At 38.5% G+C, this 16,734-nt stretch overlaps 1 protein-coding gene across 2 annotated transcripts in view; it reads right to left on the bottom strand.

Annotated features, from left to right (window-relative positions):
- palld (palladin, cytoskeletal associated protein) overlaps positions 1 to 16,728 on the bottom strand; it is a 51,849-nt gene extending 35,121 nt beyond the window's left edge. Inside the window, exons 1-3 of one of the 2 annotated variants that reach the window (XM_058073165.1) lie at positions 16,617 to 16,728; positions 13,092 to 13,329; positions 11,763 to 12,611 (exon numbers count right to left, since the gene is read on the bottom strand). In XM_058073165.1, the coding sequence (XP_057929148.1) occupies positions 11,763 to 12,610 (848 nt within the window). In that variant the 5' untranslated portion in view covers position 12,611; positions 13,092 to 13,329; positions 16,617 to 16,728. Of the gene's footprint in view, positions 1 to 11,762; positions 12,626 to 13,091; positions 13,330 to 16,616 lie in introns of those variants that run through there. The other variant, XM_058073166.1, reaches the window with a different exon arrangement.
- Between the last annotated feature and the right edge of the window lie 6 nt (positions 16,729 to 16,734).

Here is a 16,734-nt window from a genome sequence, read left to right as displayed (position 1 = left end):
ATTAAAAAATCAAACTCATAATGTAAAAAAAATTCATACACATTGGCAGGTCAAAATCCTTGAGGGGGGGGCCATTTCACTATTTAAACAGCACCGATTTCAAGCAAGACGGCAAATCTTTCCAATTAAATCTGACACACGAAATAGAAAACAATGACAATTTTTTAAAATTTTAACATTTAAAAATGTCTATATTTCAATATACATGCCAATCAAACATTTCAAATGAGTCATACCTGAGCTGTGCTGCTTCTCCCGTTTAGTCGGAAGACTGTGGTGTACTCTCAACCTTAGCTTGACACACACACACACACACACACACCAAGCAATGACACATGCACACCGGAGTTCATGCAATGCTCCGACTGAGGAAGGCGGGGCATTCCCGAGTCGCCAGATTCCACACAAGATAAATAAAATATAAATTTCAACAACAAGAGTGGAATTGAACCCTGGTCTCCTAGCTGTGAGGTCTGCGCACTAGGTTCAGTATATTTTTCATCAAAATAGTAATCATGCCAAAATGTTGTGTTGCTGCTGGATGTTCACAGTATATGTCCAAGAATTTTCCAAGAATAAAGTGGGAATATTATGTGGGAAAATTAATTTTAGTATCATTTTAGTAGCATAAAAATAGATTACGTTTTAAAAGTAATAATATGATGAAAAACAAAAAAAAACTACAAATAAAGTTGTAATTTTTGGAAAATTAGGTTGGGTAAAAAGTCACAGTATCACTCGGATACTGTGAACATCCAGCAGCAACACAACATTTTTTAACGCTTATCCTCACGAGAGTCGCAAGGGGTGCTGGAGCCTATCCCAGCTGTCTTCGGGCGAGAAGTGGGGTACACCCTGGACTGGTGGCCAGCCAGCCAATCCCAGGACACATATAGACAAACAACCATTCACACTCACATTCATACCTATGGATAATTTGGAGTGGCTAATTAACCTAGCATGTTTTTTGGAATGTGGGAGGAAACCGGAGTACCCGGAGAAAACCCACGCATGCACGGGGAGAGCATGCAAACTCCACACAGAGATGGCTGAGGATGGAATTGAACTCGGGTCTCCTAGCTGTGAAGCCTGTGTGCTAACCACTCGCCCGCTGTGCAGCCCTGGTTCAGTATATTTTTCATCAAAATAGTAGTCATGCCAAAATGTTGTGTTGCTGCTGGATGTTCACAGTATCCGAGTGATACTGTGAACTTTTTACCCAACCTAAAAAAATTAAAAAAATTACAACTTTATTTGTAGTTTTTTTTTGTTTTTCATCATGTTATTACTTTTAAAACATTTTTACAATAATAAAGTCCAAATATTGAGAAAAAAAGTTGTCATCTACTGACAAAAAGTTATAATTTTCCAAGAATAAAGTGGGAATATTATGTGGAAAAATAATGTCATTTTCGTAGCATAAAAATACATTACATTTTAAAAGTAATAACATGATGAAAAACTAAAAAAATACAAATAAAGTTGTAATTTTTGGAAAATTAGGTTGGGTAAAAAGTTATAATGTTATGAAAATAAAGTCAATATGATGGGAATAAAGTCATAATTTGGAAGAAAAAAAATTACAAGAAGAAAGTTGGAAAAAAACTACAGCAAAAATAAAAAAAATTAGCTATGATTTTATGAGGCTGAAGTGAAGCTATTAAAAGAATAAAGTTGTATTCCAACAAGAAAAAAAGTCAAATTTTTAGCAGAATAATTCATAATATTATGAGGAAAAAGATTATAATTTTAGTAGCATAGACTTGAGATATTAAAGAAAAATGTTATTTTCTCCCAAAGTCAACTGGGATAGGCTAATGAGGATAAGCTGAAAATAGAAAATGGATGGATGACAGCTGGGATAGGCTCCAGCATCCCCACGACAGCATCACTCGGATACTGTGAACATCCAGCAGCAACACAACATTTTGGCATGACTACTATTTTGATGAAAAATATACTGAACCAGGGCTGCACGGCGGACGGGTGGTTAGCACACAGGCTTCACAGCTAGGAGACCCGAGTTCAATTCCACCCTCGGCTATCTCTGTGTGGAGTTTGCATGTTCTCCCCGTGCATGCGTGGGTTTTATGAAAATGATGTCTATAAGATTTTGGCAGGTTGAAACAGGCTAAAGCGGGGGTAGGCAACATGTGGGGCCGGGACCATAAACAGCCCGCAGGAGCTTTCATGCGGCACTCCATGCAATTTTTATAACAATTAATACCCCTGAGTAATTGTTAGAAAAAGGTATACAATTTCATATTCTGTCACATAGCGAGGAGACCCAGGTTCGATCTCTGTGTGGAGTTAGCATGTTAGCATGACTCCAAATTGTCCATAGGTATGAATGTGAGTGTGAATGGTTGTTTGTCTATATATAGGCTCCAGCACCCCTCGCTACCCTCGTGAGGATAAGCGGTAAAAAATGAATGAATGCATGATTGACGGTAATAAATGAAGCCCCGGTCACCATGGAAACGTCTGACGCGGGACTGTATGAAACGTGACATTTGCCAAACCTCTTGGGGAACCCCAGTTAGGATGCCACAAAAATAGCTGGCATGAGTCAGGCAGGGTCTAAAAAGACCACTTTGACATGGCAGCACCTGGTAAGTACAAGACAGATGGCGGCGGCGACTGTTGCCACACACACACACACACGTTATCCCACTGTGTTCAATGGTCCATAAACGCACCGTCTAACTTTAACCCCCCACACTGCACAGATACTTTATTTTTACTATTTTGTTGATGTTGATACTATGCAGGAAGTCATAAAGGTAGGATTTCATGACCTTATTGAATGCTAATGTGTATATTAGGACTGTGTATATGGACTGTGATTGGCCAGCCAATCACAAGGTACATATAGAGGGGAGAGGGTGGAATTGAACTCGGGTCTCCTAGCTGTGAGGCCTACGTGCAAACCACTCATCCCTGGTTCAGTATATTTTTCATGAAAATAGTAGTCATGCCAAAATGTTGTGTTGCTGCTGGATGTTCACAGTATCCGAGTGATACTGTCGTGGGGGTGCTGGAGCCTATCCCAGCTGTCTTCGGGCAAAAGGCGGGGTACACCCTGGCCTGGTGGCCAGCCAATCACAGGGCACATATAGACAAACAACCATTCACACTCACATTCATACCTATGGACAATTTGGAGTCGCTAATTAACCTAGCATGTTTTCGGAATGTGGGAGGAAACCGGAGTACCCGGAGAAAACCCACGCATGCACGGGGAGAACATGCAAACTCCACACAGAGATGGCCGAGGTTGGAATCGAACTCGGGTCTCCCAGCTGTGAAGCCTGTATGCTAACCACTCGTCCGCTGTGCAGCCCAGGTTCAGTATATTTTTCATCAAAATAGTAGTCATGCCAAAATGTTGTGTTGCTGCTGGATGTTCACAGTATCCGAGTGATACTGTGAGTGTAACTTTTTACCCAACCTAATTTTCCAAAAATTACAACTTTTTTTTTTGTTTTTCATAATATTATTACTTTTAAAATGTAATCTATTTTATGCTACTAAAATGACATTATTTTTCCACATAATATTCCCACTTTATTCTTGGAAAATTATAACTTTTTGTCAGTAAATGACAACTTTTTTTTTGTCAATATTTGGACTTTATTCTTGTAAAAATGCCTGCTGATTTTTTTTATATATTTTTTTATTTTTCATCTGTTTTGAGAATGCATAACAGGCCAATGACAAAATAGCCTCAGGTCACAAAAGGCCCCGCAGACTGCACCACAGTCACACCTGCTCTCATGTTGTTGTTGTTTTCCAGTAACTTTTATTCATTCATTCCTCACGAGAGTCGTGGGGGTGCTGGAGCCTATCCCAGCTGTTTTCGGCCGAGGGAGGCGGGGTACACCCTGGACTGGTGGCCAGCCAATCCCAGGGCACATATAGACAAACAACCATTCACACTCACATTCATACCTATGGACAATTTGGAGTGGCCAATTAGCATGTTTAGCATGTTAGCACACTAGCATGTTTTTGGAATGTGGGAGGAAAACGGAGTACCCGGAGAAAACCCACGCATGCACGGGGAGAACATGCAAACTCCGAGGGTGGAATTGAACTCGGGTCTCCTAGCTGTGCGCTAACCACTCGACCACCGTGCAGCCCTACTTGCAGTGTATGATGATGAAATCAAAGCACCCAGGATGGTTCCGCTATTCCTTAAAATAAGCAAAATACTGCGAGTACTACATGCTAGTACAGGGGTGGGCAAACTTTTTGACTTGTGGGCCGCATTGATTTAACAACAACTGACGGGGGGGGGGGCCAGACTATATAATATTTTACACGTAACGGTCAATTTTTACACGTATATTTTACACACGTTTTACATGTAAAAGTGTCATGCAATCTGCTATATGTGCACTTTGAGATGATTTATTTGATGTAAAGTGTGATATAAATTAAATGTATTATAATAACAATAATAATAATTATTATTATTATTATTCAATATTTTTTATTTAGTATTATTATTAATAATAATTACTATTATTAATAATAATTGTTATTTTATTTAATATTATTATTAATTATTAATAATGTCAATAATTAATAATATTTTATTAATGATATTATTAAGGCTCAAGCCTTGATGTCAGGTTGTATGTTGAGTTTAAATGAAATACTTTGGAAAGAACAGGTGGGCCGTATTCAAGCACTTGGCGGGCCGGATGTGGCCCCCGGGCCGTAGTTTGCCCACCCCTGTGCTAGTACATGCTCACGGGACCATAAAACCTTGTTGGAACTTTTTGGAGCCGTTTTAATGATCGGTAAAATCCCCCCCCCCCAAAAAAAAGTGCACTTTCCCTTTAAGAGAAGACGCCACTGTAGGGGTCGTTCACATGTGGGGGTCTAAAGAGGAATTAGTCCTGGCTAGTTAGCTAAGAGTTTCCATGAATGTGTCTTGGAGCAGATCATGTCAGGTGGTATTATCCTCGTTTGGAACCAAACGGACCAGAAAGGTTCGAGGACTGTGTCGGAGCTCAGCGTTATTCCCGTATTCCATGCAACTGGCATGGAGAAGATCCATGTCCGTTTAGCGCTCACACAGCTGTTACTTTGTCACACGCACACGGTAAGCTGGACTTTATGAGTCCCGACGCTCCTCTCATCCGCTCGTAAAAGTTTTTTTTTTTAACTCTTTTAGTAAGTATTGTGAAAGAGAGAAAAAAAAAAAGGCAACTAGAACATGGCTCCACATCAAACGCAGACATTCTTGGCAGCGGTGCAACATCCAGGAAGAATAAAAGCTTCCAATAAGCCATCAAAGGGGAGATGACTGAAAGATGAAGGTAATGGCCTCGCCTTGTGGAACGCCATGTCATGTCATGGCACAGGTGAGCACAGCAGATGTGCTGCTGACCGGAGGGCAGCGTGACTCAAACTACTCCAAAGTGGAGAATGAGGCAATGAACCTTGGCTCCTTGTTGCCTTCTTCAGCTTCTTTCAGTATGCTCCTTACAACTATGGGAATGGTAATGGTAATGGTAATGGTAATGGTAATGGTTTAATTTCATTTGAACATGCATCAGATTCCAATTGAGTGCATCCCATAATCAGTTCCCAGTTCCACATGTCCAAAAGGAGTAGGAAGAAGCAAAGCTTATTAAATCCTACCCCTTCATCTGGTACTTTTACAATCAAACTGGTACAAACTGTTACATTTGTTCACTTCCTGCTTTCATGATATAGTTTATTTTTATTTTTATTTTTATTTTTATTTTTATTTTTATTTTTATTTTTATTTTTATTTTTATTTTTATTTTTATTTTTATTTTTATTTTTACAGTTCCACATGTCCAAAAGGAGTAGGAAGAAGCAAAGCTTATTAAATCCTACCCCTCCGTCTGGTACTTTTACAATCACTAACTGTTACATTTGTTCACTTCCTGCTTTCATAATATAGTTTTTTATTTTTATTTTTATTTTTATTTTTATTTTTATTTTTATTTTTATTTTTATTTTTATTTTTATTTTTATTTTTATTTTTATTTTTATTTTTATTTTTATTTTTATTTTTATTTTTATTTTTATTTTTATTTTTATTTTTATTTTTACAGTTCCACATGTCCAAAAGGAGTAGGAAGAAGCAAAGCTTATTAAATCCTACCCCTCCGTCTGGTACTTTTACAATCACTAACTGTTACATTTGTTCACTTCCTGCTTTCATAATATAGTTTTTTTTTTAATTTTTATTTTTAATTTTATTTTTATTTTTACAGTTCCACATGTCCAAAAGGAGTAGGAAGAAGCAAAGCTTATTAAATCCTACCCCTCCGTCTGGTACTTTTACAATCACTAACTGTTACATTTGTTCACTTCCTGCTTTCATAATATAATTTTAATTTTAATTTTAATTTTAATTTTAATTTTAATTTTAATTTTAATTTTAATTTTAATTTTAATTTTAATTTTAATTTTAATTTTAATTTTAATTTTAATTTTAATTTTAATTTTAATTTTAATTTTAATTTTAATTTTTTGTCAGGTACCAAAGTACGAGGTGATATGACCATATAATAACATACTGGGTACAATAGTAACTGTGACATTTGTTCACTTCCTGCTTTCCCAATATAGTTTAAGGGTTTTTTTTTATTTTAATTTTTATTTTTTTTGTGTCACGTGCCGAAGTAGTCCTAGCATAGAAGTGTTTCAAATGTACTTCTTCCCTGAGATCATATTTCTCCTCTCTTGTAGAGAAGTATTGGATGACATTTTTAGCTAATTGCTTATTTTTAGCCTTATGCATTATTTTAGCTGTTTGAAGATGAACTATATCAGCAAGTTGAAGTATTTGTCATTTTACAAATAAGGAGTTAGTATGTTCTCTGTAGGCGGCATTATGAATTATCCTTACTGGCCTTTTTTGCAGTACATTTAGCCAGTGAAGATTGCTTTTATAGTTATTATCCCATATTTCCACACAATAAGTAAGATATGGTAGAACCAGAGAGCAATAAAGAGTGTGGAGTGATTTCTGATTGACAACAAATTTAGCTTTGTTCGATATTGAAATATTTCTGTCCACCTTATGTTGTATATTTGGAATATGAGGTTTCCAGATCATATTTTCATGTATTGTGATCCCCAGAAATGTATTTTCCTTCACCCTTTCAATGTCTACACCGTCTATTTGTATTTGCTTACAGTGTGAATGGAAGCCAGGCAATGTACCAACAATATAATAACTTGCATGAATGGCAAAATCTCAAATACTGAATTTGCCAAAAAAAAAAAAAAAAAAAAGCTGACAATAATGAAAAGTGATTGGCTCTGAGTGTAAAACCTTCAAGGCCCAATTACAAAGACTTTTGAGCGGTTGAACAATGGTGTACGGTCCTGGGCAAACAGTCTTTTATCTTCATTTAGTTCCATGTTTCTTGGCTGCACATGCACCCTAACCTAATCCAGGGAAAAATACATAAATAAATTTCTCTGTGCAAGGAAGATTAGCACCCACCTAACAGCTCACGCACGCCCCCACCTTCTTCAGGATGCATCGGTACTGCAAGGGACTGTCTATGACATTTCTGTTTATTTTAGTGTGGGAATAGCAGATGATGATGTAACACTTCAAAGCCAAAAAAAAAGTTTAAAAAAAGTTAAAAAGCTATAGCATTTCAGTATGTGGAATCAAACTATGGAATGGTACGTGACAAAAAAATTAAATTAAATAAAAATGAAAAAAAAACAAAAAACAAAAAAAAACTTAAACTATATTATGAAAGCAGGAAGTGAACAAATGTAACAGTTACTGGTTGTAAAAGTACCAGATGGAGGGGTAGGATTTAATAAGTTTTGCTTCTTCCTACTCCTTTTGGACATGTGGAACTGGGAACTGATTTGACAAAAATTAAAAAATTAAAATAAATAATTTTTAAAAAGCAGGAAATGAACAAATGTAACAGTTAGTGATTGTAAAAGTACCAGATGGAGGGGTAGGATTTAATAAACTTTGCTTCTTCCTACTCCCTTTGGACATGTGGAACTGGGAACTGATTTGACAAAAACAAAAAAAAACAAAAAAAAAAATGTAAACTATATTAGGAAAGCAGGAAGTGAACAAATGTAACAGTTAGTGATTGTAAAAGTACCAGATGGAGGGGTATGATTTAATAAGCTTTGCTTCTTCCTACTCCTTTTGGAACTGATATGACAAAAATTAAAAAATAATAAAAATTATTCAAAAAAACCAAAAAATATATATTGGGAAAGCAGGAAGTGAACAAATGTAACTAAAAAATAAAAATAAAAATAAAAATAAAAATAAAAATAAAAATAAAAATAAAAATAAAAATAAAAATAAAAATAAAAATAAAAATAAAAATAAAAATAAAAATAAAAATAAAAATAAAAATAAAAATAAAAATAAAAATAAAAATAAAAATAAAAATGCACTCAATTGTAATCATATCAACATATCTGATGCATGTTCAAATGAAATTAAACCATTACCATTACCATTACCATTACCATTACCATTACACTTCCATGACATTACACAGGCTGTAGAAAGTCACGTCGTGTAATAAACATTTCTGCAACATGATATTCGCGGCCACATGCTGACAAACTGGCAAGCTCCGTGACCCCACTCAGGTGGTAGGCGGGGCTTGCGGAATAAGCTGTGAAGTCACGCTCACGGTGGCCTCAACTTTAGCTTCCTTCCCTGGAGTTCAGCGGCCATTTTTGACTCAAGAAAGCATCAAAATAAAGCAAAAGGTCCCAAAGCCGGTCTTGACGAGAAGGAGTTGTCTGGTATTTTGTCTTATGTTGGGGTCAACGTGGTGGCACGGCGTCCCGTGCAATACCGCTATCTGCCACAAGAGGCGGCATTGAGTCTAGATCAGGGGTCAGCAACCTGCGGCTCCAGAGCCGCATGTGGCTCTTCGGCTTTTTTGTTGTGGCTCCCTTTGCTATTCTCAAATATTTTTTTAGGGGGAAATGCACATCTTGAAAAAATCCAACTTTTTGTGAGACCATGAATGCATCCTGGCTCAGTTCTGGTGATTGAATGAGCGGACAGGATGCTATTCTGTTCTCTTTCACACAGGTAAACATGAAGGAACATTTTTTTGACATTTCTAAAAAATAAATTTGAGATCAAAAATGGGAACTTTGCGGCAATGTAATTTTACAGTAATTTACACATACATTTATGTAAGTTTATCTCCAGTACTAGCAAGAGTACTTAATCATCTCGTCTTTTTTTATATGAACTACTTTGACACCCCAAAATTTTCCCCCCAAATTTTTATAATCGGCTCAGAATGTGAGCTCATCACAGCCGTTAGCTAGCTAGCTAAAACAAAAACCAAGATGATAACCATGCTAACTCAACAAGTTGGCATCCGTTACATATGCATTTCTATTTGTTGTTGTTGTTGTTTTAAACCTGGGTTTAGCGGCGCTAATGGGCAAGGGGGTAAAATGGCTCTTTTCATAATAAAGGTTGCCGACCCCTGGTCTAGATAGTCAACAAAGTGGTCAAAGTAAAAATTGACATTGGCAATAATATAAGTGAACCATAGCACTTTTTGGCACCCTTCTGTTTGGGTACTGGCTGGTCGGCAGGAAACACAAAATGGAACGTGGTCTTTGTTTTTGTTTACGTATAATGTCGGTAACCTGGTCTGACATCCTGCCCGTGTTTACTGGCAGTGAACTGACTTGAACCGTACTACCTGGACTTCTAAGAAACACATGTTAAATTCCTGTCAAAAACAACATCAAACATTCCACAAAGTGTCCTGTCGAGTCACTTTTTTAGCCGTTTGTGTCCCCATCTGAGACGTACATTTGAGGTGGATTAGCGGGTATTTTGGGACATGTGATGAGAACCTTGTAGGGGCAAGAAGAGTCTCGCCTTGTTGGGTGAAACTTCACACCCCGTCGCAAGCAACTAAAGGGGGGAGACAACAGTTCAGGATAAAGACCAGCATTCATTCACCAGCAGGGAATATAAACACGGCAGGGAGGAAGAACCATCCGAGATTTTTACTGACCGTGTCTTCATACACATGGATGCATCGTTCTGTCGTTACAAGTGAACAAATGTAAGAGTTACTGATTGTAAAAGTACCAGATGGAGGGGTAGGATTTAATAAGCTTTGCTTCTTCCTACTCCTTTTGGACATGTGGAACTGGGAACTGATTTGACCAAAAAAAATTGAAAAAATTAAAAAAAAAAAAACTTAAACTATATTAGGAAAGCAGGAAGTGAACAAATGTAACAGTTAGTGATTGTAAAAGTACCAGATGGAGGGGTAGGATTTAATAAGCTTTGCTTCTTCCTACTCCTTTTGGACATGTGGAACTGGGAACTGATTTGACAAAAATAAAAATAATTTTAAAAAAACCTTAAACTATATTAGGAAAGCAGGAAGTGAACAAATGTAACAGTTACTGATTGTGAAAGTACAAGATGGAGGGGTAGGATTTAATAAGCTTTGCTTCTTCCTACTCCTTTTGGACATGTGGAACTGGGAACTGATTTGACAAAAAAAAAAAACAAAAAAAAAAACTTAAACTATATTATGAAAGCAGGAAGTGAACAAATGTAACAGTTACTGATGGTAAAAGTACCAGATGGAGGGGTAGGATTGAATAAGCTTTGCTTCTTCCTACTCCTTTTGGACATGTGAAACTGGGAACTGATTTGACAAAAATTTTAAAAATTATTTTAAAAAAAACCTTAAACTATATTATGAAAGCAGGAAGTGAACAAATGTAAGAGTTAGTGATTGTAAAAGTACCAGATGGAGGGGTAGGATTTAATAAGCTTTGCTTCTTCCTACTCCTTTTGGACATGTGGAACTGGGAACTGATTTGACAAAATAAAAAAATAAAAAAAAACTGAAATTATATTATGAAAGCAGGAAGTGAACAAATGTAACAGTTACTGATGGTAAAAGTACAAGATGGAGGGGTAGGATTTAATAAGCTTTGCTTCTTCCTACTGCTTTTGGACATATGGAACTGGGAACTGATTTGACAAAAATTTAAAAAATTATTTTAAAAAAACCCTTAAACTATATAAGGAAAGCAGGAAGTGAACAAATGTAACAGTTACTGATTGTAAAAGTACCGGATGGAGGGGTAGGATTCAATAAGCTTTGCTTCTTCCTACTCCTTTTGGACATGTGGAACTGGGAACTGATTTGACAAAAATTAAAAAAATAAATAATTTAAAAAAAGCAGGAAGTGAACAAATGTAACAGTTACTGACTGTAAAAGTACCAGATGGAGGGGTAGGATTTAATAAGCTTTGCTTCTTCCTACTCCTTTTGGACATGTGGAACTGGGAACTGATTTGACAAAAATAAAAAACAAAATTTAAATGATAAAAAAAAACCTTAAAGTATATTAGGAAAGCAGGAAGTGAACAAATGTAACAGTTAGTGATTGTAAAAGTACCAGATGGAGGGGTAGGATTTAATAAGCTTTGCTTCTTCCTACTCCTTTTGGACATGTGGAACTGGGAACTGATTATGGGATGCACTCAATTGGAATCTGATGCATGTTCAAATGAAATTAAACCATTAGCATTAGCATTAGCATTAGCATTAGCATTAGCATTAGCATTAGCATTAGCATTAGCATTAGCATTAGCATTAGCATTACCATTACCATTACCATTACCATTACCATTAGGATATTCAACTTTTGATATGAAATCCAAGTAAAAAGAATGAAAGTAATAAAAAGTGATGACATCATACCTTATGAGCGGCAGTGGATTCCCGCTGACTCGACATTCCAGGCGAATGGGGCTCCCCTCTGCTACTTCCTGACTCTTCAGCTTCTGGAGGAAGCACGGAGGCGACAGAGATCCAGACGTGGACGGAACGCCGATGCGTTGGTACTCTTCAGCGGCAGACACCGCACCCTGCGGTCCTGCCGGTGGCGCGTCTGCGTCCGGTTGCGGGTGCTTGATCTGCTCCGGCTGGCCCGGCGACGAGGAGGCACCAGCGGGGGCTGGCGGCCGCCGGCTCCCGGGAGAAAGATATCCGCTATCAGGGGACACCGACTCCTGCTCCATGTGTGCGGAACCTTTGAAGATGGACGAGAGCTCCTCGATGAAGGTGGCGGCCCGGCTGCAGAACTCGGTGGCCGAGGACGTGCGGTCGTTGAGCTCCAAGCCTTCGTGAAGAAGCCGAGGTTTATCCTGCTTGTAAACGGGCCGGGCAGGCTTGTGGCAGGTGACCTTCTCAGGACAGGGTGGAGACTCTCCAGGTGATATGTTCTCGTCTTCTGCGCTGGGGGGGTTACTCGGCTGGACTGAGGCGTCTGAAGGCGTCGGCTGGAGGTCCTGCGCCTGGCAATTAGGAGCGTGCTGATCTTCTGGCATGTCACCAAAGGCCTCCCAGGCCAGGTCCAAACTGCGGTTGATCTCCTCGGCGTTGAGGAAAGCATCGAGGTCCGCAAAGTCGCCATCGCCGGCCTCCAGATCTGCGCCGTCGGTCAACGCGGCACCGTCGCCCTCCTCGGCGCCAGCGACGCCGCCTCCTGCCGGGTCCTTGAGCAGCAGAGAGATAGGGAGTGGCTGGTTCCAACTCCCGTCCTGCATCCTGCAAGACACGTCAGGCACATGTTATGAACGCCAATGTTTATCTCCTCGCGCAGGCAAGTGCTCGGGTCGCCCGTATGGCGTCCTGAAGAGCAGCTGTTGTTATTTTTAATCCTCCTGGACTGGGCCGAGGGCGTGACGACGCCCACCCTGACGATAGGCCGCGAGTCTCATACCTTTGGAATCTGCACAGGTATGATTGACACAGCACTGTTGCGTTGAATTGATGAATTAATCAATTGATTAATTGATGAATTGGACTTAAACGCGGTGTTGACTGAGAGCAACAGCATTAAATATGAATGTGGAAACTTTCCACATAAGCCTGGTATATCTTAGCAGCATTTTTATTCTGTGTATTAATGGTGCCATATATGAAAGAAATATAATGTCCTGAAATATAAACACAATAAAACATCTGTAATATTCCGATAAAGGATAATCAATGTTAATAAAGAAAAAAAAAAGGACTCCAACTCGCCTTCAGTTGAGCTTTTTCGTCCAAATGTCTTCAGCTGCTGTCGCTCTTCCAGTTTTTTCGCCTCGTTTTGTTCAGCAGGATTGGCCAAAAATGAAGCTTCTCTCCCCGATTGGTCGGGAAAGCCGCAGCAAGACCACCTCTCAGGTTCAGGGTCTGGTGTCCCAACTGTCCCAGGCTTGGTGTGCTGGCTGTGTGGGGGCTAAATTTGGCCGCCGCTCGGCTCAGGTTTCAGCGCCGGCTACCGGCAACGAGGGAGAGTAGTGTTAAGGTGGAACGGAGGGAAGCTGGGACATTTGCTTTTGTGGTGGGTGGGTGGGTGGGTGCTTGGTTGGGTGGATTGTTTGTTTATGCCAGCTTGCATGGTGGCATGACACAACACACAACACACACCACAAAACACACAACACACTTTGGTGTCAACAAACAAAACAAACAAAACAAAACACTTGGGTAATAGCCTGGATGTATACAAATTATCGCTACCAATAATTATTCAGGTGGTTGGGTGGATTGTTTGTTTATGCCAGCTTGCATGGTGGCATGACACAACACACACCACAAAACACACAACACACTTTGGTGTCAACAAACAAAACAAAACACTTGGGTAATAGCCTGAATGTATATAAATTATCGCTACCAATAATTATTGGCCCGATATCGGGGGATTTGGGTGCATTGTTTGTTTATGCCAGATTGCATGATGGCATGGCGCAACACACAACACACTTTGGTGTCAACAAACAAAACAAACAAAACAAAACACTTGGGTAATAGCCTGGATGTATACAAATTATCGCTAATAATAATTATTCAGGTGGTTGGGTGGATTTTTTGTTTATGCCAGCTTGCATGGTGGCATGACACAACACACAACACACAACACACTTTGGTGTCAACAAACAAAACAAACAAAACAAAACACTTGGGTAATAGCCTGAATGTGTATAAATTATCGCTACCAATAATTATTGGCGCAATATCGGGGGATTTGGGTGGATTGTTTGTTTATGCCAGTTTGCATGGTGGCATGACACAACACACACCACACACCACACTTTGGTGTCAACAAACAAAATAAAACAAAACAAACAAAACAAAAACAACAAAAACAACAAAACACTTGGGTAATAGCCTGAATGTATATAAATTATCGCTACCAATAATTATTGGCCCGATATCGGGGGATTTGGGTGGACTGTTTGTTTATGCCAGCTAGCTTGCATGGTGGCATGACACAACACACAACACACAACACACTTTGGTGTCAACAAACAAAATAAAACAAAACAAACAAAACAAAAACAACAAAAACAACAAAAACAACAAACAAAACACTTGGGTAATAGCCTGAATGTATACAAATTATCGCTACCAATAATTACTGGCCCGATATCGGGGGATTTGGGTGGATTGTTTGTTTATGCCAGCTTGCATGGTGGCATGACACGACACACAACACACTTTGGTGTCAACAAACAAAACAAACACAACAAACAAAACAAACAAAACAAAAAACAAAAAAACAAACAAAACAAAAAAACAAACAAAACACTTGAATGTATACAAATTATGGCTACCAATAATTTTTGGCCCAATATCACGGGATTTGGATGCATTGTTTGTTTATGCCAGCTTGCATGGTGGCATGACACAACACACAACACACAACACTTTGGTGTCAACAAACACAACAAACAAAACAAAACAAAACACTTGGCTAATAGCCTGGTTGTACACACATATATAAATTATCGCTACCAATAATTATTGGCCCGATATCAGCATAAAAAAGCAATATCGGTTGATATCGGTATCTGATTTCTTTTCTCAATCACATCATCCTGATATTAAAATAATGCTATATACAACACATATGCGTCATGTTACACATATCGGTATCGGAAACTGAGAGTTGGACAATATCGGTTTTCTGCAAAAAAGCCAATGTCGGACATCCCTATAAATCAGGGTTTTTTTACGCATTTATTAAAAACTGGAAAAAAATCAATAAAAAACTATCTTCAATGCTTTTGCTTCTGCTATACCCTACACTTTTTCAGTACTTTGGTTCCGGTTTTCCACGCCAAAATATCTGATAAAACATTCCACTGTTCTCAAATATCTTCATTTTTATTTTTCTATACACAAAATAAGACTAAAAAATAAATAAACAAATTAAGAATAAAGACAATAAATCAATCAATCAGTAATAAATAAGTAAAATAATAATAAAACAGCAAATAAGAAAAACGTAAGAAACCACATACAGTTGGTAGAGAAATTATTTTTTTCAGATTGAAATGTACAGTATTAACAGTTAATTAACCTTTAACATGAACATTAATGAAACTTAATAACTTGACCCAATTAGCAAGTTAGCATCGTACTCAGTTCCATCTGGGAGCAGCGTCGTAACTTTAACAACATGTTTCAATGAGATGCTTTATCTTGACGTGTATTTTCCCGTTTTATTCCAAATCATTTCCTGCATTTATTTGTACCCAGCGTCATAAACCTTTAGCTTCATTGCTAATCCAAAGCAAAACAGGGCGGGGTAACAGTATGGGCGGGGCAAAATCATGTTAATTGTGTCCGGTGTGCACACAGCTTTCATTTCAACATTAAACTTTGGTATCAAGGTGGGGGCCTCAAACTAGCGTCTCGCGGGCCGCAATTGGGCCACGAGTTTGAGACCCCTGCTATAAATGAAGTGGAGGATCCCATTGGCTGTCCATTGGACCATACTTGCCCAAAGGAAGGTTCCAGAAATCCAGAAAACAAATGTAAATGACAAAGGAAAGAGATAAATGAAGATTTAAGATTATTCTTTCAGGCAGTGATGTGGTAGCGGGAGCAACAAGGACGCCATCTTTGTTTTGTTGTGAGTTACTTCTTTCTTTAATTCAATCGTGTTAATCGAGGGTGAAGGTGGCATACTATCAACATGAACTAAAAAGGAGCTTATGTTAGTCTAATTCACATGAACATCCATAACAGCACCCATGGGGGGGTCTACGCTTGGTTGCAGGGAAACTGTGCCCATATGAGGAGCATCACAGCCTTGAAGAAGACGACCTGGAGTCAGTCCAATACAGGGTCGGGGGGTCAGACGGCAAACCATCGTGCAGCATCACTTTCAGTTTATTTGTGGGCCACTATCACATTCTACTCTTGTTCTTCTTCGTCAATCAACTGATTACAGTGAAGTGGCTGGGCTACATTTAGAAGGAATTTCCACTGCTGACGTCACACAGGGACACATTACTTCATTTCATCTGGTATAGCCTTATCTGTGTGTGCAAGAATAGGACTACTTGTGGTATACTTACGATACAGAGGGTGTAGTAAATATTGTACGGTACATTCTGAAGAAAATATTGGAATTTCAGACAGTAACTGATGTTAGCTAGCTAGTGTCAGAAACGGTAAAAAAAAAAAAAAGGATCGATACTTCTACATTACATTACATTAAAACCTCTGGCTGTATGACTGAAACCTTTCGTTCACATTTTATTGTCTTACCTTTGTTTAATCTGTTGTTTAATTTGTTTAATACTTTGAAAAGTTCCTTAATGCTAATCGACAGTCAAACATTTACCCAAACGCTTACCCAAGGAAGTTTGACCCTCCGGGCTTGCCG

This window comes from Doryrhamphus excisus, chromosome 5, assembly GCF_030265055.1.
Source record: "Doryrhamphus excisus isolate RoL2022-K1 chromosome 5, RoL_Dexc_1.0, whole genome shotgun sequence".
NCBI classification, from domain to species: Eukaryota; Metazoa; Chordata; class Actinopteri; order Syngnathiformes; family Syngnathidae; genus Doryrhamphus; species Doryrhamphus excisus.
The sequence above is the reverse complement of the archived record's forward strand: the minus strand, read 5'-3'. Positions and strand labels throughout refer to the sequence as shown.